Below are 24,990 nucleotides of genomic sequence, written 5' to 3' on the forward strand. Positions count from 1 at the left end.
CATATACTTCAACACTTGCCAGAATCAGGCTCCCTAAGAACAAGTTAAGGTTTTTACTGTTCTTGAAATAGACAAGCTCAAAGAGCTCATCAGTATAAACTATCACTGTGGATCACAAGTCAAGCATTTAATAATTAGCGAAGACTAGCATTTAATGTTCCATATGCAAACTTTGATTTTTAGAAATACCAGAGGCAGACATTAAGAATAAAAAAGTTTCATCTTAAAAATTCAATCTTGGCAAGGCGATAAGCAGTCAGTAATGGTGTCTCACTAACATTTTTGCAATCTATCCATATATATATATATGTATATATATATATATATCTTTGTATACATGTGGAAACATATAAATATGACAATGCTGTGTTGCTCAAGAGCCTGAAAGAAAATATGATTTTGAACAGTTCTTTGAAAAAGACACTGGTGTGAATGCACTATTTTAAAATGAACTAAAGTTTTAATGATTTAGCAAACTCTCAGTTGGCTTTCCTGATTTTTCTATTCCATTCAATTGTCACATTTAAGTAGAGTCAAAACATTAGCCTATAACACTGACAAACCTAGGTAGTTGTTGAATAGGAATTTAAGGGAAGCCTACAACTCCTTGACAAACTCTGACCGCCGAGATGCGCATGCAATTAGGCTCATTAAAGCAAAGGACAGTCCAAGCTGTGGAAGATGGAATAACTTTAACTGTTTGATCAGAAGAGCTGGAGGTATCATTTCAGTCATTATTTTATTTGGAAAAATAGCTCATAAATGGAGAAGAGACAGCTAAAATACTTTGAAATCAGAATGTAAGGGGTACAAGTCTACAAAAACTTAAGATATCTGCTTGAAAGAACAGCAGATTCAGAATGATGTTGCTTTCTAAACTATTTTACACTCCATTCTCAAAAGAATTTTCTTCAGAAAGATAGTCAAATGCGTCTTTTCCCCATAGTTGTTGAAAAATCATACAGAATCATAGAATGGCTTGGGTTGGAAGAAACCTCAAAGACCATCTACTTCCAATCCCTCCCCCCCTCTACCCTGTTGTGGACAGGGTTGCCAGCCACTAGATCAGACTACCCAGGAACGCATCAAGCCTGGAAGAATTATTTCAGTCTTTCATAGTATTTTTTTAATGGCATTTCTCTCAAAAACCTAAGCAAATATTTCTTACCTGTGTTCCAATAGTCTCCTGGAAGCAGCGTCCAAGCTGAGTTTTAACTGAAACAGGAAACACATGAGGAATGGGTTGTTGATTTGTGTAAGTAGCATGTCCTTTCTGGGTCTTCTGATACGGAAGACCTTGGTAAGAGACCTGTGGATGTCCTGGCTGAGGTACTTTCGATTTTTGTCCTGTTGATGCACTGTCAATTCTTGAAACTTGATGAATCTGAACTGAAGCTTCAGGGGGATGTTTCACATGGATATTCACTATGTTAGGAGGGAACTTCACTAAAGTAATTGAAAGAAAAACACAAGAAAAATTAGTAATAAAATACATTAGAAAAAGATCCCAGGCACCTCTAAGACATCTCTTTTTCTGTACATCAGAATTCGGATAAATTGCTTTAATGTGACAAAAACATAGACAAACCTCAAACTTCGGGGTTAGAAGGAAGGGTGAATGAATGCATGCAGTCCAGTTTACAAAGCAAGAAAATGAAAACTCTTCACAGAGGAAAGAAAGACATTACAGGACTGTAAAGACTGCTACATAAACATGGATGTCATACTGGCTGGTGCAAGATTAAGATTTGTGGTCATAATGTGTAGAAAGAATCTCATTAAAAGTTCCAAAATTCAAACTCTACCAGGTTATTTTTGGATATATACTAAGTCTTATTGTCTTTTTCAGATCTATCATCTTTTTCTGGAACACAGAAAAAGCTTCGTATTTCATTCCTTCACCTTTATATACCTGCCAAGTCCGGAGTTTGCCCCTGCAGTAGCTGCCAGCACCTCAATCATCTAAAACCACCACTCCCTTCACTAAACTTTGAATCTACGATTTGGCAGATAAAGAGGGAGGAAATGTTTTTCAGATATATATATATATATATATGTATATATATGTATTACATGGTTGTAGTTTTAAGTCTGGTTATAGATTGAGAACCTCTCAACACTTAATGTGCATTGGTCTGTTTATGAGCCTCAAGTCTCTTTTCGTGGAGACAAAAATGTCCTTAAAACATTCAACTCAATTGATCAGTTCGGGAGAGGATGAGGGAAAGAGGTATGTAAAAAGTTTTACTGTTGGTAAGCTGAATAACAAAGTTAACATTTACTGTGTCTGGTTAGGTCTCTCTGTCAGCAAGTACTGCATGGACCACTTGAGGCCCGCCAGTAACTAAACATCAGACTGCTTCAAGAACAGACAAATGTCATGACATTACTTCCTCTAAAATGCATACTGCATTGCTGAGTCTTCTGAATTGCCTCCTTGCTCTTTTAAACTCATCTAGATATTTTTACATCTCACAAATTTCACCCTCACAGCTTCATTCCCTGGGAAGCATACTTCATTTATTTTAACTGTTTTGCAATACTATTATTTTGTAGAAATCTTTTTTTTTTCCACATTATTTTGATTACGCTAGGCATATTTTCAGTATTAACCAGTCTGTCATAGTTATTCCTAGGGGAAAAAAAAACAAAAAACAAACCAACAAACCCAAACAAAGCAACAACAACAACAAAAGAAAACCACACCCAAATTTATGTCTACTTTGTTCTGCATTGCTTCATTTAGGAAAACCTTCAGCATATTCCCAAGAGCAACACCAGTAAGAAGGTAGTATTAACTCAGGAAAATATGACTTCAAGGCCTTACTGGCTCTTCAAACATTATTCGTAGCAGAAAACAACCTTAAATCAAAATTTAAGCTAAGTAAGATCCATTTCAGGTAAATGCATGAAGAAAAGATTCAGAAGGAGAAGTAGTAAGGCCCTTCTAATTCTACTAGGGAAGATGGTTTCTGAAGGGTGATTCAAGTGAGAATAGTCTACCTGTGATAAGAATATAACTAATCCTAAATAATTACCTGCATCCCAAATCATAACTGTTTTATGTAAGAAAGGGATCTCTTCCACTAGCTTTTCTGCCTGGCATATCTGCCAGGTTTTTAACTAGAAGAGGGTAGATTTAGACTAGATATTAGGAAGCAATTCTTTACTGTGAGGCCAGTGAGACAGTGGAACAGGTTGCCTAGAGAGGCTGTGGATGCCCCCTCCCTGGAGGTGTTCTCAAGGCCTGGATGGATTGTGAGTAGCCTGGTCTAGAGGGAGGTGTCCATGCCTGTAGCAGGGGATTGGAACTACATGATCTTAAAGGTCTCTCCCAACCCAAACCATTCTATGATTCCCACACAGTGTTATCACAGATCTCTCCAGATCTTGAACTGTTGCACAGATGTGCTGATCAATTTTGATTTCTATTAGCCATTTCAGGATGAAATGTTTTGCACTTTTCTTGAAAAAAATTAACTATTCCTCTCTACAACATCCTCATTTGGGAGGAATGCAAAAGGAAGCAAAGATTTTTAACTGTTGATGGTTCTAAAGAGGAATTGAGGGACAGGAAAAATAATTAAGAGGTTAGACTCTTTAGCAATGAGAGATCTATTTTGTGTTTTTAAGACAGGCACTCTAAATCTGAAATGTTTAAAGAGTACTTTTATGGCTCACCGTTTTGTCTACAATAATCTGATCTGGAGTTAAATAGCCGCAGAAATAAATTTCTGTGCTGCTAAATGTGTTTCTGTGCTTCCCCACACCACCATACCCCGTCTTTCAAGTGAGAAACACTGTGGAGAGCTTTAGGGACTAATACTTCAACATGTCACTGGAAGCTATTTCCGCCACCTTCTTTACAGCATTTATGTAGTAGTAGAAAAACCTTTTTTTTTGCTTTTGTTCCTATGACATTGGTTATATTAGCTGGAAAGAATGTTCTATTTAATTGAATGATATCATGGCCTCTCTCCATTATAAAGTTGACTATTAAATTAACTTACAGGACTCAGCCAATTGATATAACAAAGATAAACACAGATTGCGTATTTAGTTTTATGTTAGACTTTTTTTTTCCAATGCTGATAAGTAAATAAAAATCAATTCCAAATGAAAAAAACAATTCTATCAAGAAAAGAAATTACCTTTTACACCTTGCTGTCCAGACATTGTCAGTGGTAAAGTATGAGTTGAGTGGATAATCTGTGATCCTACAGCCTTATTCACTTGTTGTGGGTGATGGTACAGTTTTGGAGTATTGCCATTCTGCACGGGGATCTGACAAAGTTTGCCGGTGTAATTAGGAGGGCACTGGCATTTATCTCTAGAACTGCACTGGCCTCCATTCATGCAGGGAAGGTGGCAAATAACTGAAACAAAAACAGAAAGAAGTCTTGTTAATGACTTTAACTGTAATTACAGTCAATGTTATCTGATTACATTTCACATGGCAGTTGAGGAGGAAAGGAAAAGGGCTGAGACCTTTTATTCTTCTCTCGGTTGAGAAATGACTATCTATCTGACACACACTTTTGATTGCCTTCTGGGAGAACCACTTTCCTTCCCCTCCTTCTGGCCTCTGCCTGGTCCACATCTTTTTGTGTCAAACACAGCAAGAACATTCTTCTTTTAAAGGTACCACTATTTCATTATGTTGTTAAGCAAGACACTAAATGAATACTGTCCCTGACTGCACCTTTACTGTACAGGTATTTTTATTCAGTCAGCCTCCCACTTCTATGATCTTAGACCACCTATGCTTCTCCAGAAGACAAAGGAAAACTCCACTGAAGACTAGGCCATACTGAGGAAAACTTTTCACTGTAAACCTTAGCTGTTCTTGGGAAAACCATGTCTTACTGAGTGCCCGTATTTTTGCTTGACATCTCTCTCTCAGATAGAAGAATTTGTATGTACTTGTCAATGAAAGTTATAGAAGTATAAATTCTACTAAAATGATTTCAGAGACAAATTTCCAAGTCATTAAAATGCTGAAATTCTAATATAAAGAATTTCAGTCAGTACTGCACATTTACAGCAATGTAAACTATTAGAAAAAACATTAAAAAATACCAACATTAAATGAAAAATGTTTCTTAACACACATACAAACTGTAATAGGCTTAGGTCAGTACATTCTAAAAATGTGGTATAGCTCTTTATAATCAATGATAATCTAGTTGAGCTGTCAACATTTTCAAGAATTAAATGATGCAAAAACAACAGGAAAAATACTGTAATTTTGTGCAAGGCAAGCTAAGGTCATTTTTTTCAGAAGTTTGAGATTTCTGAAAAAATAACAAAAGTATCCATTTGTTATCTGTTTTAAGATAAGACTCTGGCTGAATGAATAATTTAAGAAAAAAATCTAGGCTTGCAGTAACTGTAATTTTCTTGGATTACTGTGGCTCAGTTTATATTGAATTACAATAAGAATGTGAAACCATAGATAACGCAAGATCATTAGGAACCTAGAGCTTGCTGGCCCATGGAGTATTATCTCCAGACAGCCACAGCTTGTTGCCATTATTAATACTAATACCAGTATTGGAAAAAGAACCCATGTGTTGTGTGTCGCAAGAAGACAAACAGGACACTGAGCAGCTGTGTAATTCACTTGGCCCAGAAATGCTACAGAAACACAGCGACTAGACTGCCTTGGAGCAGAGCATCATCGCATTGACAGGATGTGGGATGTGCTCACCTCATCAGCAAGATGGGTCAGCACACAAACAAACAACTAAAATTGTTCTTTCTGCCCTATTTTGCAAGTGTTTATTTAATATTTTTATTGACTTATCCCAATTTTTCAGTTCATATAAACTGACTAAAAGTACTTCAAGCCACAGAACTGCAAATCAGCACCAAGAAGCTTAGCTGCCTTCAAAAGACAGTCTAGTCTTCTAATGACCAAAAAATCGAGGCCTGTCATGGAGAATGCTGCTGTGACTTCATCCAAGCATACAAAAGACATCCTTGCAGAAAACACGATACTTCAGGACAAAATGAAAGACAATTTGATCCCAGCGGTGATGAAAACAAGATCATTCTCTCACACCATTTCTTTATGAACTGTCCAAGTGAGCAGGTTTACCTTAATGGCAACAACACACAACAATTTTCAGATGCTTGTAAAGATCTGCCTAAGCAAGGCTGAGAACACATTGCACAAGGACACAGCTTTAAGTAGTGTTAAGTGACAGCAGTTGGGCTTTTGATAGGAGTAGCATGAATCAAAAGGTCTCACTGAGGAAGGCAGTAAAAAGCCTAACCCATCAACTTTCTTCCTGCTCTCCCTGGCCCCAAGGCAACATGGAAATGAGCAAAAAAACAGCCCTTAAATAATACGAACATACTCAGTATTTTCCACCAAAACTAAACAATTTCTTCTGAGCACCTGTTCCTATAGAGCAGCTGGTGTCTGGAAGGCAGCATCACTGGGTACCCCTCCCTGGCCAGACACTCCTCTCCTGATAGCAGACCAAAAGCTCTGCTTCAAAGAGTTGTACCAAACATACTAGACAAGAAGATAACAACAGAATAGTTGTAGAATCCTTGCCCTCTCTCCATAGTAATTTGCAGTGATTATTCACATAAGTAACTTGTGCAATGAAGTGCAAGCAAACACTACTTACAAGACAAGTCTAAAATTAATAGTGAAGAATGTATCGATTTCTCTCTTGAGTGTCCGGCCTACTGAATGAAGAATGAACTTTAAATGAGACTACATTAAATGTACTCTGAAAACATAAAATTCTGTAATAAAAATAAAAATTTGGAACTATACAATTCTGATTCCTATTCAGCCACATAAGAACAAATAGGGTGTATGTTCGGGCTAAACTTGACAATCTCAAATGGCAAACCTTACGAGTAATAGAGAACTTTGTCAAAAAAAAAAAAAAGAAGAAAAAGACAAACATTGAAATAATATATTCGGCAATTTTAAATAGGCCCACATATGCTATTGTGGTGCTTCCTCAGGTAGAGAACGGGCTACAATTACATCATCAGTGTTGGAAATCACAAGCAACTAATTTTATCAGAGCTAGGATTACACACAGACCACTCAAGAAAAGTGAGCTGAAAGGGAGTAGGGGTCCAAGAAGGTGGAGAAAGTAAATGCCGCTTTTCTTTGACAAGGCCTTGAGAATAACAGGTTAACTAAGAGCAAGGACCCCTGGGGAAAGGACCACTTAAGGCAGAAACAGGATACAAAGCCAGTGGATGTTTGAACCGCTCAACTTCTGATGAAAGTTTTTTGCTTTGTTTTGTTTTGTCATTGAGGTTAAGGAACTTAAACAAACAGAATGGCTGAAAGCTGCCAGCAGGCATAGTGGACATTCTGACAAAACCATTCTGACAAAACCCAGACCCAGGCGCTGGGGGAGGCCATTAGAAGATGCTAGTTTTGCACATACATTCGTAACTTCCATTCAGACAATGGACCCATTGGAGCCTGATTCTCACCGGGCTCTTCCTCATTTCCTCTGAAAGGGGAGAAAGAAGGAAATAAAAACATTTGTAATGGTGTGAAATTCTCTAGCTGCTCAGAGTCTGACAAAAACACAGACAGACCTGCACAAGATGACAAGAAATTTCAAGTTCACATGTGGGTATCTTACAAACAAAACAAAGGATTAATGGCTCTAAGAAAAGCAACAAATTCTTCACTTTGAGCAAGTGATGACTAGTAAATCGAATCTCTTAATGGTATATTAAGGATCTGCCAACATACAACTGAACAGATTTAACAATTTGTTAACACAAATTAATATTCATCCTTTAGATACATGAAGACTTGCTTAAGGATTGACAAACAGTAAGTTTCCTCCTCATTCTTGAGCAATTAACTGGTAATAAACAAGCTTTGATTCCTCTGGCATAAAAGGCCGTGGTTACCCTGATCCGGCACAGCTTGGTGTGATGCTGTGCTTCCGATGCCCCCATACGGAGTCTATAAAAGGCAGGATTCAGAGAAAATAAGAGGAACTTTACAACATGAGTCCTGGTAAAGTTACTCTGGCTATGGATTGGACTGCAGCTATATCACCTAATTTGTTTTCAAGATTCTCAAACGACCTTGAACAGCTCCAAAAAACGTAATTTAATCAAGACTGAATGTTTTTGTTTAATCAAAATGATGTTTAGCAAAACAAATTCCAAGAACTCAAATCCTTGTAATCCTTAGAAAATGGCCTATACTTACAAAAATGAACCCTGAGGATGTACGTAAACTCCCTTCCTGTAGCCAAAGTGTTGAAGAAAATGAAGATGACTTTTGAAATGTTCCTCATCTAGCTTTCCAAATCCCTTTTCTTATGCACCTCAGGGAACAGACAAGTTTCTCTCTCACTTTCCCTCATCACTGCCTTTTTGATTTATTCGCTATCAACTATTCCAGTGTAAGCATGATTCAAGTACATCAACAGGCTCTCCAAGAACCTCAATACTGCTTGCTAGATCATGGTATTTCCATGAATTAGTAGATTTTTTTCTGAGTCCTACGCAGTTACTCAAGCATTACTACGTGTCCCAAGCAGTTTGTGCATCTTTCTTCCATGTTATTAAGCATACAGAAAATGTAAGAACTAGCACAGATCTTCCAACTCATTCTTCATATGAAAGAAGGAATTGTACACATTGAAGGGTAGCACTACCCTACAGAATGATGTTCTTGTGATACTGTGGTTCTTCTCCTCCAGACCCTTCACTATCTGCGTAGCCTTCTTTTAGACACTCTCTAATAGGTTCATGTCCTTTTCATGCTGTGGCACCCAACCCACACTCAGTGCTGGAGGTGAGGTCACACAGAGCAGAGTGGGACAACACCCCCCCTCGCCTGGTGGAAGTGCTGGACCTGGGGCACCCCAAGGTACAGTTGGCCCTTTGGGTTGACAGGGAACACTACTGGCTTGTATTCAGCATGCTGCCAAACATCACTCCCCAGATGACCCCTTTTCACAGGCCTGCCCTCCAGCCTCATCTCAATCTGCACATATATGCAGGGTTGACCTGTCAAATGTGCAGGATCCAGCACTTGAAATTTCAGGCAGGTGATGGTTGCCCAGTCTTCCAATTTGTAAAGATCTTTCTGCAAGGCTCTCTGCTCTTGAGGGAGTCAACAGCTCTTACCAACTAAGTGTCATCTGCAAACTAACAGAGTATACATTTTAATCTTGCATTCAAGTCATTTATGAAAACATTAGAGTGAATGGGACGTACAGAAATCTTTGCAGTAAAAAAAAAAGAATTAGTTAATTACTAGCGTAATTAGATTTAAGTAAGCTTACACAAATGCAAATTGTCCTGAAACCGTATGAATTTGAACATACACAATGACAAGCTGTAAACTGATAGGAATAGGAGATAGTAAAATATCATTAAAGAGCGTACTTCTAAGAATGTTCCTGCTGAAGTGCTTTATTATCAGATTTTATCAGGCTTCCTGGACACCAAACATGAATAAAAACACTAACATCTAGTTTATATACTCCTATGATTTGATTTCTCCTTATTCTGAGCTCCTATATTTGTGACTGTCAACACAGTACATTCCAAGTGGCTACCTAATGCTCCATTACATATGAAGTCCCAAGCTTCAAGTTTTTCATAAAAGAAGCTACTTAAGAAGATACACCTACTGAAGTGACTACTGCATTTTAAAATTCACATTTTAGTTGTTTTATTTCTCTCTCAGTACATGTTTCCAAGTAGAAAAAAACCTTATGTCATGTCACTCCAGATAGCACGTTTCTTTATGCAGTCTATGCTGAATGTGCTCCTTTGTACCATCATCTTCACGCTGCTTATTAGCAGATGCATAACAACCCTAATAAGGACATTTTCAAATAAATTTTGAATCCAAATGCTGCAATGCAATAATGAATATAGAACCAAAAGGCTGAACGTGATAAAGGCGACACACTTCAGATGTTTCCTCTGTAAAAAAAGTTAAGATATACAACACTGGCGGAAAAAACCCAAATGGCAACCTACTTCAAATTTAACAGTTTAAATAAAAATATGCAGTTATTAAACTGCTTTCTCAGCTATCACAAATTAACTTTGTTAGAATTATCTACCTCACATTTTCAAACTGTTACTACCACAAGATGTTTCAGAAAGTAGCACAGTGCCAGATGGGAATGGGATTGTAAGTTCTGCAGTTTATCCAGACAAGAAAACCAAATTATTGCCAAAATAAACAAGCCTCACATGTTTTAATTAAAAAAAAAAAAAAAAAAAAAAGATTCAGAACAAAAATCATGTTAGCCAAAAAGAACAGACCTGAAGTTTAACATTTCCAAAACACAATTCTTTCTGCATGTGTTTTCTTCAGTAGGCAAAACTATATTCTTATATTTGCACCATTACAATAATTCTAAAAACAAGCATATAAGCAGAATGATGACACAGCTTAGGAATTATATTTATTCACTTTTTATTAACATCTCCACCTCTCAACAAAATAATATTAATGCTAAGCTAATTATCAGTCATTTAATTAGTTTATTAGTAAGTACACATGACATTTCAAGATTGTAAACGTTAAAGATGTAAGTCAACATCACAGTCAATGGATGTACTCAACTAGCAGGGAATTTCTGAGCAAGAGAATGAATCACACTCGAGTAACAATAACAGTTCCCTTTGATCTAATTGCAACCACATTTTTTGATTAGGAAGACTGGTGCAGGAGGCTGCCCTTAAAATATCCCAGAGTCTAGAAATCTTCAAGGTTTGGATTCAAATCACTATTATCACATTCAATTCAGCCTCATGACTGAAGCTGGTAGAATAACTAGGAGCAAGTAGGAGTCACTAAAGCTGGCTGAGTAGACACGATTTTGCACTCTAAGACATGCTGGTCAAGGATCCTGGGGAATTACTCTTGCTCTAAAAGGATTCTTCCACTCAACATATAAAATGAACTCCCAGACAGCCTTCTCTTATTGTAACTCTCTCCTCCATGAAATGCCACACTGTACCTACTTAAAAATAAAAATATAAGAGAAAAGACATTGCACTAAGGAAGCTCAACAGCTATCATGACGCCTGTGGCAAGTTATTTTCAAGTTACTGAATGTTTACAATAGAGAAGAAAAACCTTACAGATACACTATCTCTCAGCTCCAGATGACCACAACGACCATTTTCAAGCTGCTGTAACAGAATTCCTCTAAATAAACTTTCCATATTTTTTCATAGACAAAACCTATTTTCCTTGAAATACACGTTGAATGCATAGTTCCACAAACGAGAACTACATAGTTGTTTTCTATTATTACAGATCTGCAATAATATGACTATAAACAGAAAAGAAACACTAGCTGTTCTCTTAATACCTTCACTGTTGTTCTCACGGTTTTGGAAGATGCATCTCTTCCAATGAAATTGTACTCATCGCAGTTCTTTTCAAGCCCCTCTATGTACCACTATCAGCAACAATTTAACAACTCATGCAGTACACTAAAGCCTAATTAGAGGAACGTCTGTGATGTTACTTAATGCAGCACTACATGACAACTACCAAGGAAAGCAAGTGGCAGAATATTTCACAAATTCAGGTTACCTACATCTTCAGGCATTTTACATATTCACATCTGCCAATAGCAAGTTTCCCATTTAAAATTAATTTTCTAACTCAGCTGAGAAGTACAGGCTCAGCTCTGGGATGATCATTATCTCCACAAGTAACTGAACTTTATTTGAGCTGCTGAAAGGCTGTCTTACGATTAGCATCATTTAGTGATGGTATCAACTCACTGTAGGCAAGGTGCAGTACGCATAACAAATCAGTACCCACTAGAAAAGAACAACTTCTTACTTATGAAAAAGGAGGAGGGATGCTGTCTTCACAGTAAATGGAAAGCACTGAGATTCTATGCAAGATGGAGTGGAGTAGGTGTTGCCTTAGTTCTTACCAGACTTACTTACATCAGTAATCTCATTAATTCCAGACTCTGCTCTCAATGAGCATGCTTGGCATGGACCTCTTATGACCTCTCTAGCAAAGACTCCCCCTCCCCAAACTTGCCATGTGACCAACACTGAGGGACTGTCACCCTCCTTGGATCTCCAGGAAGGTAGCAGAGCTCTGAAAGAGTGCAAGAAGCAACCTGCACATCCGGCTGCAGGATTGTAATGAGGGTCCCAGTACTCAGAAAGAGCCTCACACTTACTGAAAATTAAGTGAATTCGATGCATGAGGCCAAGCCATGGACCAGGAACCAGTTAAGAAACAGGAAACAAACTAAAACAAGAGATGGAGCACAACCTGCAGATTAAACACCGCTAACATTGGGTGTTTAAATTAGAACTATGTGTCTAAATCTCAGTTGTTAATAACAACTTCTCCCCGTGTACTTGAAATAGTCTGTGTTTGCAAGAGAGCTACTCGACCAACCAATTTTAAGCATCTATATTAAGAGCTAGCTGAAAAAAAAAAATTCAAATCTCTACTGATGGCAAAGAAGGTTTCAGCACACACCTCCAATGTGGATGCTGACTTTTGTGTCGTCTTGGTCTAAAAGCTGAATCACACTGGATGTCAATTTTTCATTATAAAGACATATAAATAAGTATATAAATGTTGGGGTATCAGTCACTCTTAAATGGAGAAGACCATTCTCTCAAGTATAAGAGATCCTGACACTGAAAACTGGGGAGTGGGTTTCTATCATAAAGGACAAGGCAACAACACATTTTAGAGAAACACACATTTTTGAGTAATCCAAGAAAGAAATTCAAAACTAATACAGGCAATACAATTTCAGCGTACTACTCTTATGTCTTCCTTAGTTTTAAATCAAGTACTCTGAAAAACTTGGGAAGAGAAGCTGGATGGTATTGATGTCATAAAGATGCACACAAAGTCAACCAGCAGATATGCCCCCAGGTGTGTCACCTAGCACTCAATGTGAATCCAAAGGTTAACTCTCTCACAGGACCCTATCACCTCCTTCCAAGATCACTGCCATAAGGCATGTTCAATGCCACCAGAGGCCTGTGTCTAGGTGACTGACATAAACACCATCTGATCAACAGATACGGAAGAAAGAAAAAGAAAAAACAACCTACTACACTGTGGAAGAAATAGGATGGATGAAAAACTATTAGACTATTCAAATGCTATCAGAAAAATTAGAGGCATGCCCTGTTAAGAGAAGTGGGATAAGGTTGTGGTTATTCAACATAGAAAGTGTATAGTAAAAACAGTGGTTGGGAAACAAATAAATGACACAAGGATCCTGGCTCACTAAATTGCATGATCCTCACAGTTACTCTCTGTTAAATCTGCTTCTAATATTCTCAACATCTGAGATGACATAGACACTATTTTTAGAGATACATGGAGAGAGTGTTAAGCGATGACCTAGTCCTATCCTGATTACATTTGATGAATCTATTGATTATATTAGAGCTGATCCTGATATGTTGAATGTAACAAAAATATTAGGCCTTGAATTTGGGTACTAAGGAAAAAAGCAACACTAATTGCTGTGGAATTACTGCACTGCAAATGGCTAACATCAGACCTTTGAAAATGATGCTAACACATACAGACAAGGTACTCCAGTCATTTATTCAGATTTCTACAGTATGTTGATATAAATTTTCCTTTTAATTTAAGACATATGCAATTGGACTAAAATCTCTAAAAAAGCCTGGGTTTGAAAATGTAGCATGTTAGCAACGCTTTGAAATCATCATCCTTAAAACAATTTCCTGCAGAATACAAGTATATGTATATACAGCAAAATGGTACGCTGCAGTATTAAGATTTCATGTATATCATTTTAAGCAGTCCTGAATAGCTTATTAATTGCCACTGTCAAAATGAGAACACTGAAACCAATATGCTCTATGTCTGATGAAAACCAGCAGTTCCCATGTTCCCAGTACTTTTAAGGCTCTCACTACTCTGAGTAGTTTATGTATGCCTGAGCGTGCATCATATTAATGTCTACTAGATGATCTTGTAATATATCTGTTTTCAATAAACAGGGTAAGAATTCAACAGAATTCAACAACTAACAAGCATCTTCATTGCTACAGGATCCTTCCAGGAGGTATTCTTCCTTTCTGGTGCCACCTGAGCAGCAGTATCTGCCTTGAAGAACTACAAGATTAGTAAGTAACTGGCCTTTAAAGGAACTAAGCTGTTTGTGTCACAAGTTTCTCTGTTCTGATAATATTGTATTAGGCTGTTTCCAAAAGAAACTCCTTTTCCTTTCCTAGAAAAAGGAAAAAAAGCTGCACATCCTAGAAAAAAGCTGCACTGGACTCCTACATGAAGTAAAGTAGTAGTAACAGCCAGTAGCGTAAGTCAGAGAAAAGAGTTGCTCTAAGACTTCAGACTACTCGGATACTATGAGTCAAAACGGACAAATGTCATGAGAAACATATAAGCTAAGTGGTTATATCTCTGTTACACAACAGCTCTGAAGACAGGTCATCAGAATCCTTATCATCTCTGAAAACTGAGTAACAGATATTTAAGCAGAGATCCATCTCTTAACTTTCCATGCCTTCCTGAGACATCTAAGGAGTGTTTTTGCTTGATGTTCCCCACTCTGTCAGTAAAGAAAGGCTCATCCAGAAGGCTGTTTGGGCCACCAATGGGCCAATCTACCTACCAGCGTTTCCCCTATCACTGACTACTAGATCCCTTACCCAGGCACCTCCCCCATAAGACTTGTTGAGTGCCAGCCTTAGATCCTAAAGGCCTTTGAGTAATGATCCACTGCATTCCAATCCACAAGATAACATTAAGTTTAGAATAGAAAAGGAAAAGCCGCAAAAAATAAAAAAGCCATTAGAAGTGCCCATAATCCTGAACACCAGGAGACTACTCTCCAATTATTGTAACATTACCATAGTGCTCATTCTGTATGAGAAAATTTATAAGAAAAAAATCAGAATAGACTTTTTCAAGTGGATACCCATTAACACACAAATAATAGCTCATAATCCAGATCTCTGTGGACAAGTCAAAAAAAATAACAACACATAAGCTATCTAAGATTTCCTGGCACTGGCTACATCAGAAGAAAGCGGAAAGTTTTCTAGGGAGTTGACCTTGAGGAGGTGACACAATATGAGAACATTGGGAAGGATATTATTCACAGTTTGTGTAATAAATAAGGTCAGAGGAGACCAGTGAAAAGCAAGAAAATCAAATCCTGGAGTTCTCAAGGAGAAAAGCGGCAGCATCAGTGTTAATAAATAGGAAAGCTAAAGTTATTCTGCAGGGAAAGTGTAGATGAAAATCCACTAAAAAAACAACTTCAACACGTATCATTCTGGTTCTTTTTACAACATGTAATGGCTGTATGAATAAATGTACAAGCTACACAATCCTAAATACGATCAGCACTGACTGGTCACTCACAGTTCCAAGGAATTAAATGTGTACATAAATCCCCTGTGCTGATGCAGCCCCACTGTCAAGCTTCATGCTGCAGCGCTGTAGGGGATGTGTATGGCAATAAAATAAATTCTCCTGCCCCAGATGCCACAATGGGCATCCTGGGACCTATGTAACTTCTTGTTATATAGAAAAACGCTGTTTCAGCACCTAACATAACAGGCCGAATTTAATATAATCAAACAATAAGTAGAACAGACATGATGGGCATATACTGACTGCAGGAAACTAACACTAGATGTAAGCTATGAAGCTGGCCTCCTTTGGTTCTCTATACCTGTAGTTTCCAGTGTGGGGTGTGCACACACCACAGGGTACACAAGACTGTCAACTGAAGTGCTTTTTTTTCTATCATTAATTTAAAAATATGTTAAAAACTGAGGTTTTTTCATCTTCATGTAATTTATAAATAAGAAAACATATGCTAAGATACATGCTCAAAAATTTCTTACTGATAGAGTTGAGCCATCAAAAACTTTGGAGACCACTGCCTTATTCAATCCATGCATAGTCCCTCTCAGGGGGGGGAATCAGAGAGGCTGAGTTCCTAAACCACAATAAGAAAAATTCCTGCAAGTTCTCCTGAACTTAAAGTACCTGCATAATGTTAAATACAAAATTTAACTTTGTAGTTCAGCTTATCATCTTAAAATTAAATTAGAATATAGCCAGCATGACAAATAAAATATTCAGTTGAATAAAATACAGATGAGAATGCTCTCTGTGACCGGGCTTCTTACAGCTCAAGCCTCTTCCTGCATGAGAAGCAAATAGTCATTTTCCTTCTATTCACTGACCTGACCTCAAGACTTTCTAAGAGGTTCACTTAAAACAAGTTTAAAATTCCCATGGATGTCAATTTGATGCAAATCTTAATGTGCCTCACTGAAAGATCACAGTCCCCTTTACATATATATTCTTTTTATCACAGAATCACCAAGGTTGGAAAAGACCCACAGGCTCACCCAGTCCAACCATTTATGTATAGATACAAATCTCAAAGAATTAAGATCTGTGTAGTGAAGATTCAGTTCATGTTCCAAAAGAAAGATCCAGAGATCTCTCTTCATATATGCTACAAAACAGGCCTCTTGATTGCGGAGTGCTACTCAAATCTAAGAGATCATTATAGGTTAAGAGTGGGAAGGTTAAAGTTACACAGGTAGCACACTGAACAGACATGGGAATTATCTGGAGGAGAACAGAAAGAAAGATGGTAGAGAAGCTGAACTTATCACGGAAAGACTGTGATAAGTACAGAGCAGTGATAACTGCTTGTTTCCTTCTGATTGTGTTACATCCAAAATGACAGGTTAAATAAAGAACTGCTCGATAAGGGAACTATTCACAATATAAGGCACATTTTAACCAGTAGACAAATTGGTCAGACTCTTCTGTGCTTGCATAATTCAAAGGGAACTTTTATTTTTTAAAGCCAGTTGGCATCTGCTTCATCTTCAGTGAGGTATGTGCAAAGACATTTGGTTTAGCAATAACAAAATTATAGCTGTACAAGGTAGTGTATTTATTTGGATATGCAACAATGTAATCATTCAAATAAATGCACTCTTGGTTCTCTTTTTGCAGCACTTGAAGTCAGATATACATAAACTAATCCCTATAAATTAAATCCACATACAGTAAAATAAAGCATTATGCTTTTTAACTTTGTGTTCTGTTTTGCTTTAAACATACTCCATGTGTCGCTGAATGGCTGCAGGTGTGGATTTTGTACCATTTCCATTTGTGGTTTTTCCTATGACTGCACATCCAAAAAACTGTGTTCTCTATAATACACAGTTTGGTGAGTGCTTTCAGAGCAGATGGACTTTTGCTTCACAGTGATGGTCTGAAGTCATTAAGGTGAGCAAAGGAGGGGAAATGAGTTGCCAACAGGCCTAAGTTCAACCTTATTAAGACTGTCTAGCTGAACAATGTGTTTTCTTAAAACAGCATCTGGCCTTTGTCAGAACCAGAGGGGAAGATGTCAAATTTGAGTAATTAGTTTAAGATTATGAAGAAAGCTCACAGATGCTGTAAACTGTACAGTGGATACCATAACTATTTATTGATGACAAGTGCTGATAAATACATGGGGGAAAGAAAGCATTCCTTCTGAGCAGATGTGGTCATCAACAACAACAAAGATATTATTTGTTTTTGTAATATGAGCATAGGTGGTCAAAAATTGAAAATGCCCTAAAAACTTGAATGCTGACCAGACTGCAGAGGAACATTTGCACTACAGGCCAGAATTCAAGCCCACCTGTGGCTCAGATTCAGAGAGTCTACACTACACTACACTACCTGGATTGTAAGTAAACAAATTCATTTTCTTGTTCTCTCAAGTTTACATTATAGGACAAATAGAGGCTGGAAAAAAATGAATACCTGTTAAACTAATGATCATAAGTGATTCCTCCCAGAATCAATGTACAGATGTTTTGCTTTGGCTCCGCAGACTAGGAAATACCATTTTTTACAGCATCTTTTACAAGGCAGAGGATGTAAACAATTCATAAAATAGTTCTACTGTTATCTGTCTTTCTATTTTACCCTCTCGTTCCAGTGTTTGAGGATGAATACTTGGCCTTCACTTTTGCTACAGCTGTTACAATGCTGCTGCACAAATAAATATCCCAAGTATGGCCATCATTTATAAAGATTTCAAATTTCCAGCTAAAACAGTGAATAAAAACGTTAATGTCTTGATCTTGAAAGAGTGCAAGAGCAGCTCTGACAGGCTGACCAACTTCCTTGATTACTGTTACAGAAAATTTAGAAGCTAATCTTTCAACCAAGTTATCCAAGAATTCTGAACTTTTCAAGTGTCTGCCAGTGTCTGTTAAAAGAAAAAAATATTTCATCTGGCAGCAAAAAGAGCATAAAACAATAAAGTCTGACAGACCAGAAATGATAATTACAGCAGAAACAGTAGAAACAAAGCTTTTACCAAATAAGGCTACAAGGTAGCCACTGCAGAGAACAAAAGCACAAACTGATAATACAGGGGGAATAGCGTGGTTCTTACAACACAACTGCACCAGAACAGCATGAGACTGTGTCAAATTCAAATGTAATAGCCAAAAATATTTCAAAGTAACACTTTGCTCTTACACAGAGACTACAAAACTAAAAACAAACCATGAATTATAGAACTGTTGTTCAGCTATAGAACCTATTCCAGAGATGACCTCCTCATCAATTACGGTATCCGATGGAGCGTAATCAACTAAAAACCTAACACATTTAATAAATGAATAAATAAACCCCTCACTTCTCCACAGTGAAGTTACTAAAAGGAATTCCTAAAAGTTTGCATGGCATTTGTTATCAATTATTTTAAATCTGCAATTTGAGAAGGTACATCTACACCAGCTAAGACTCAGTTGAACCCATCGGAATAGTGATTTGCTGGGGGGCAAGTTTCATGGGTCAGACATGGGTTGTCTACTCAGAGTGACATCATACACTGACAAGTAAATACCTCTTCATAACAAAAAAGAAAGCATTTCTTATGACATACCGCTCATTCTAGCATCTCTTAATCCAGGGACACAAAACTGAACAGGGAACACCTCACAAGCTGTCAAAAAGTGATTCCAATTTCTTCCCAACCAACACAAATACTTCCAAAGGCTGCTGGTCTCTCAATCTGCCTTCCCCAGCACACAAGCCCTCACAAGTCATCCATTTTTTTCCTACAACATTACTTACAATAAATGCCTTTTAACATCAAGCCATATTGACAGATCTTCCTCAACTGTCATAGTCTTACAGTACAGTATCATGTAGAGCAAAGAAACAGTAACTCTATATTACACAGCAAATGACAACGAGAAAAAGGTAGGGCTTGCATCTCGTCTCTTAGTAAAGAATCAGCTAATGTCTATCTTGAGTTTAAAAGCAATTCCTTTGGGGGAAAAAAAAAGCTTAATGCCATTCATTGCCCTTGTATCTCTTGTCATACATTAACTACAGCTGAAAATGTGTTGGCTCACCAATCATTGCTGTTTTTGAGCAACACTAAAATGCTAAGACATTTCCATCATTTTTTGATTAAAAAAAAGCGCTTGAATAAAAAGATACATTAAATTCCGAAGTATCAACAGGAATTAATGATCATAAATTCAGAATTTCAACCCACTTTTAGTAAAATAGTAACTGCTTTACCTTTTCATAGTTTGAGTAATTATGCTCCAATTATGACTGTTTCCTAGATAGGAAATACTCTTAAAATAATAATTATGTAGTCGACTCCTTACTAAATTCCCTTCAAATAACCCATTGCTTCATAATACACTGGGCAAATTTTCTTTCATTACTTTCAGCAGTAGACCAAATACAACATAAGTAACATGTTTATGCTCCTTCTTGGAAGTTCTTCTGTACATAATTGAAAACTTCTGGACAGCCTCAAATATTCGAAAGCAGTTGTATAGAGTCAACACGGTGCAACAGGAAAAATTTCTGATAAAAAATTCCAGTAGGGAAAGTGACAACATTTGAATAAGAATATCATTTGAGCATTATTCAATAAGGTATAGGATATGTAGATCACTGTGATCCAAACTAAGATTCTAAAATCTGTATGTCTGTTCAAAATACAAAGGGCCAGACATTTTCATATAGAGAATTGTGAAGGATACATGAAAAGGGATCAGAAGAAAAGCAGGAAGAAACATTAGAAGAAGAAACAGAGTTACTGATGCACATTAAAGAGACACCTATAGGGGAGAAGGAGAGCAATAACATCATCACCATCTCAGTGACCTTGATCTTTCCACAGTATCTTCTTTGATCTTGGGAAAAAACTTCTTAAACTCTTCTTGGTCTCCACCTGCAGGGAGCTTTTTATTCCCTGTTTGGAATGGATACTGCCAAGCACTTGGACACAAAATTTCTGTAGAAAGATATGCATTTCCACTGAAGAGCATGCAATACTTTTTTTTTCCCCCCTAAACTCCCCATTTGTAACAGCTTGAACAAACTGCTTTAAATAAGACACTTCAAATGAAGGGCAAAAATAAACCTAAGTATTAAAAGAGTGCTTCCTTTACTAAGTTCTGTCATTCCTGTGCAATGAATAAGGCAAGGATCCTGTGGAAAAAAAAGTAGGATGTAAACCTATAATTAAATACATATGCACAATAGGGCAGAAATTAAAGCGTATGAATAACACTAACTTGGACATTTCTTAATTTCTTACCACTTCATTTTACAGTTACAAATTAGTCACTGTCCTCCCACTCCCTACAGAGAGAAAATTCATTTCAAAAATAGGGTATTTTGGAATGCAGAATAATTTTGAGGAGAAACAGGACACATTACTGAGTAACTTCAACAGTGAATGAGACAGGAAGCTCATATGTTATTCTATATGCATCCTTTCCTATGCACATATACCAACTCAGTTTTACAAGCCTCTGTAGAAACATCAGAACTGAAAAGCCATATAACCTTCACATGCACCAATCATGCAGAATAACGAGGATCATCTATTCAGCAGAATGTTTCCACTCAGATTAAATGCTTTCATTCTCCAAGTCAGAAAAATATGGGAAGTTGGTTTGTTTAACTGTTCAACGTATCCCATTCACTAAAATGAAGCAAAAAAAAAAAAAAAAAAAAAAAAAGAAGAAAGAAAGAAAAGAAAATACATTTCACTGAAGCACACAGGCAATCAAGGAGATCCTTCCTTTGAAAACACCAAGTTTTCATCACCTTCCATTGAAATGCTAGAGTTCCCTTTATGAAAACAGGCAAGTCTCAGCTACCTGAAAAGTTACATTTTCCCCATTCAGCTTCTTTCTCTGGGTTTTTATTTTTAATGGCTTATCCATATCTAGTAAAATTTTCAGGAAACAGGATTTGTTCCTTGCCTGGACTTGCTGGTACCACGTTTCAGTTGAAAGGATCAACTAAGTAGTTTCAAGAATCTGAAACAACCCATGGAAAAACTTGAGCAGCTTTAATACAGACACCGCAGCTTATTCTCTCTCTAAAAAAAAATCAAAAATCTTCCAAAACTCAGCACAAAAGTTTAGAAGTTAAGCACAAAATTTTACTTTGGTCATTATTAGAAATAATGAATTTTAAAAACACAGCAAAATGATGCCTAATTGCAATCTGAGAAGCTAAATTGAATCAAGCATATTGCTCCTGCTAAGGAAATGCACTTAGATTAATGACAACCTAATGATCTAAAGCAGTTTCCTATTTCCCATTCATAGTAGGTGTCTATTATTAGACAGAGGAGTTCGTTCTCTAAATCGAGCATGCAGATTTATCTTTTCTGGGTCTAAGGAAGAACAAACATTTTAAGAGACACTGAAAACATGCTGCTCACTGCTTTAAGTATGAACTTGCTAACACAACATTCTGTTTCATAATTGCACTTCTTAAAGTATCAGATGGTCAGAAGAATTTCCACTCATTTTTGATAAACAGTAAACAAGTTTGGAATAGGGCCTTAAAAGCAAAAAGCGCAAACAAAGCATAATTCAGATGTTAAAAATATAGTAAAAATAAATGATCTCATAAGATCCAAATTGCTTCTGCCTTATGTATCAGGAGACATCTTGATCAAGACAAGCCCTAGCTAATGAGACATTCATTAAGAAAACTGACACACAAATTATTTAAATAAAATACATCTTAAGCTCACTTCAAAAGCTCCTGAAAATCTGTGACGTATGACACAACTGGACCTACAGGTGTGGGATCTCTCCTCTCCTGATAAGAAGTTCAATTCACTCAGCATTTCTAACTGGAGAGCTCTGAAGTCACAGTTCAGATCTCCTCCTTATTCCTCCTCTGTAAAATTGATGATGCTCGGAAATAGGGTATTTACTTTTTTAAGGGCTCCAAGATAGATAGCCATAGACAGATTAAAAACGCCCCTACATTAGTAGTGACTTGTTTTTAATCCATTTTTAAACATAATGCTCCCTTATCTTCTCATCAAAACTATTACGAAGTGCTTTTGTTGAATATTTCCAGCAGGGTATTGTATACACTGAATCACAAATTGCATGGCCCGAGGCCAGGAAGGAAGGTGTGGAACATGCCTTTACAGGTCAGTTTCCACACTCCAAGTTTGTAAGTATTTGAGGGCAGGTTGTGTTACAGCACAGATTTACATAGCAGACAAATTACATGACCGCCCATTCTCAACATTTCATAATTTCAATAAAAAATTGGGTCACAAGGGGGGGGAGGGGGATGGAAGAAAGGAAGGGAGGAAATAACCTTATCCTCTTATAAAAGTCTGAAAAATTAAATCAAAAACGTACTTAACTGTGGTTCTTGCCAAAACATCAGTAAAGGGAAAAAACTGTACTAACAGTAAACACAAGTCCGAAGTACTGAAGTATTTGCTTTACCATCCCTTTCTAGAAACCTTTCCTTTTTTAATGCTTCAAATCCACCATAAACAAAGTGTGCTGCATTGCTCTTCTTAAGCAGTTTTTATTATTCTTACTCAACACATATATATTTTACAAATATGGATGTTATCAAGGAATGTGTTATTCATTTCAGGAGCTTTCATCTACAGTCTGATAGTCTAGCAGAAGTCTTAAGAAGGGGAACTGCTCTTTGTATCGTCTGTCTGGATGAAAAGGAGAATAATTTGAAATAGCTTTTTTCCTCCCTCAGAACATGAAATATAGTGCACTTTAAAAAGGGCAGTATTGGCCAGGATCAGCACTGCCTGACATTATGTTTATACTAAAAGGAAACTAAAAATTACAAAGTTCATATCTGGCATTCTTTAAGTACAAATTGGCAAAATAATTAATTTTTAAATGTTTGGTTTTTATGTTTTTAGAGAAAGATACAGCAATATTTTCACAATCACAACAAAAAATGCTTCCAACAGCAGTTACAGATATCATAGAATGGACCAAAAAATCTAAAAAGCGATTAAGTATTCATCTATATATCTGACTTTCATTTAGCTTACCAGTCTAATACTTGCACACAAATTCCTACCAGCACCATACTCTGCATAGCTAAAATATGCAAATCCACTAACCCAGACAGCTTTCAGGGTTTGTTTTAACACAGTCGAACACTTGCAGGGTTTAGACTGGCACGCTGCTGATACTTTTATTGAGCAAGCAGAAAGAATAAACAGAAACAACTAGCTCCAGTAACCGGACTGAACATTATCTCAGTTTCTAAAAATGACAAATATGAAATTTGACTGATTCTCAGCAGTAAGGAAGAAATCAAACTGCCTTTTCTTTTTTTTCCTTTCTAAAAGAAGGACCACAGTCTTAAGGAACTCCTGAACAATTTTTTGAAGACAGAACGTTAGCTCAGTTTTTAATGGGCATTTGATACCTATTCAACTAAAAAAAGGAGGAAACAGAACTTTTTGTGGAATCTGGTATTTTTTCTTTTTAGAAACACAAACTCTGAGGGACTATTTTTATCAAAAGCTTCAGCTTTCAGCATTCTGTAGCCCTGCAGCTAAAAACTCAAATGGAAAATACTTTTTATTTTTTCCTCCCTGTGACACAAAAGAAACTTTTGGGATCATTTCAGAAGTAGACCAGAAAGCTTGTCTAACAGAAAATGGTTCCTACCCAGCAAAGCCCTCCAAACAAAGAGCTGCAGATGCACAACTGGTATTAATAACAAAAATCTCCTCCCTCTGTTAGTCAAGAGAGGACAGCTAAGGACAAACGCAATTTCAGAGTACTTACCTACTCGGAAGTTAGTGGCTGTCAGCGTGTCAGCAGCATGGCCATTCTCACTGATGAGGGTGGTGGTATTTCCCTTCTCACAGTTGTTCTGACAGTTGCCCTTGGTACAAGTCACTTTGCAGATGCTGGGTGTAAAGACCACCTTGATGCGACCAGTGTGATTTCCCACTGTCAGCGGAGGCAAGGAAAAAAAGAAAAGTAAACAGACCACTTTGGTATCCATTGATTTCCTTCAAAAAGTTTTTTGGGAAAAAAAAAAAGGCGGGGGGGAGAAAAAGGCGACAGGTCTCCAGGAGGAGGGCAGTCTGCAGTGCTCTCTCTCATAGATCTCCAGTGGTGTCTCTGAAACAGGAGTAGGAAGCTTAGCAAACAGAGCTCTGGGATACGCTCCAAAACCACATTTAAAGTCAAGTCACTGGAGTGGGATTAGTAATCACAATGCTGCACTTTATTCACAGTCAGACAAAGAGCAATACCAAGGGCATGACAGCTTAAATAGCCAACCCTGACAGGCAGATGTAATGTAAAGAGGCTGGCTGTGCACCTAGGGGTGAATAAACTCTTGTGTCCTCCCGCATACTTTTCCTGTTTCTGCACTTATTAAGTCACTATTTGTAGCTCGACCCCTGGAAATGTTTTAGGCATGCGGCATGTCTGAAAACATCTGTCTCAAATCTCCTGGCACCCCAGCCCGAAGTGGTCAAACCTTGTGACGCAGCTGCCTGGACCCATTTTTTCACAGTTTTTTGGCACCATTTTTCCACAAGTATTTACATATTATAGACTGAGCTCCGCTCGCAGCCTTTCTTTAAGTAATAAATAGCTCAGTCAGAGAAA

The 24,990-nt window shown here is 37.3% G+C and overlaps 1 protein-coding gene across 11 annotated transcripts in view; it reads right to left on the bottom strand.

The window, feature by feature from the left end:
- Positions 1–24,990, bottom strand: part of LTBP1 (latent transforming growth factor beta binding protein 1) — a 182,480-nt gene that overhangs the window by 95,915 nt on the left and 61,575 nt on the right. For 7 of the 11 annotated variants that reach the window (NM_001398250.1, XM_015283725.4, XM_015283724.4 and 4 more), the window contains exons 5-7: positions 24,154–24,321; positions 4,152–4,376; positions 1,169–1,446 (exon numbers count right to left, since the gene is read on the bottom strand). In NM_001398250.1, the coding sequence (NP_001385179.1) occupies positions 1,169–1,446; positions 4,152–4,376; positions 24,154–24,321 (671 nt within the window). Of the gene's footprint in view, positions 1–1,168; positions 1,447–4,151; positions 4,377–24,153; positions 24,741–24,990 lie in introns of those variants that run through there. The other 4 variants (XM_046938825.1, XM_046938824.1, XM_040697088.2 and 1 more) reach the window with 1 other exon arrangement.

The sequence above is a fragment of the Gallus gallus genome, chromosome 3, assembly GCF_016699485.2.
Source record: "Gallus gallus isolate bGalGal1 chromosome 3, bGalGal1.mat.broiler.GRCg7b, whole genome shotgun sequence".
NCBI classification, from domain to species: domain Eukaryota; kingdom Metazoa; phylum Chordata; class Aves; order Galliformes; family Phasianidae; genus Gallus; species Gallus gallus.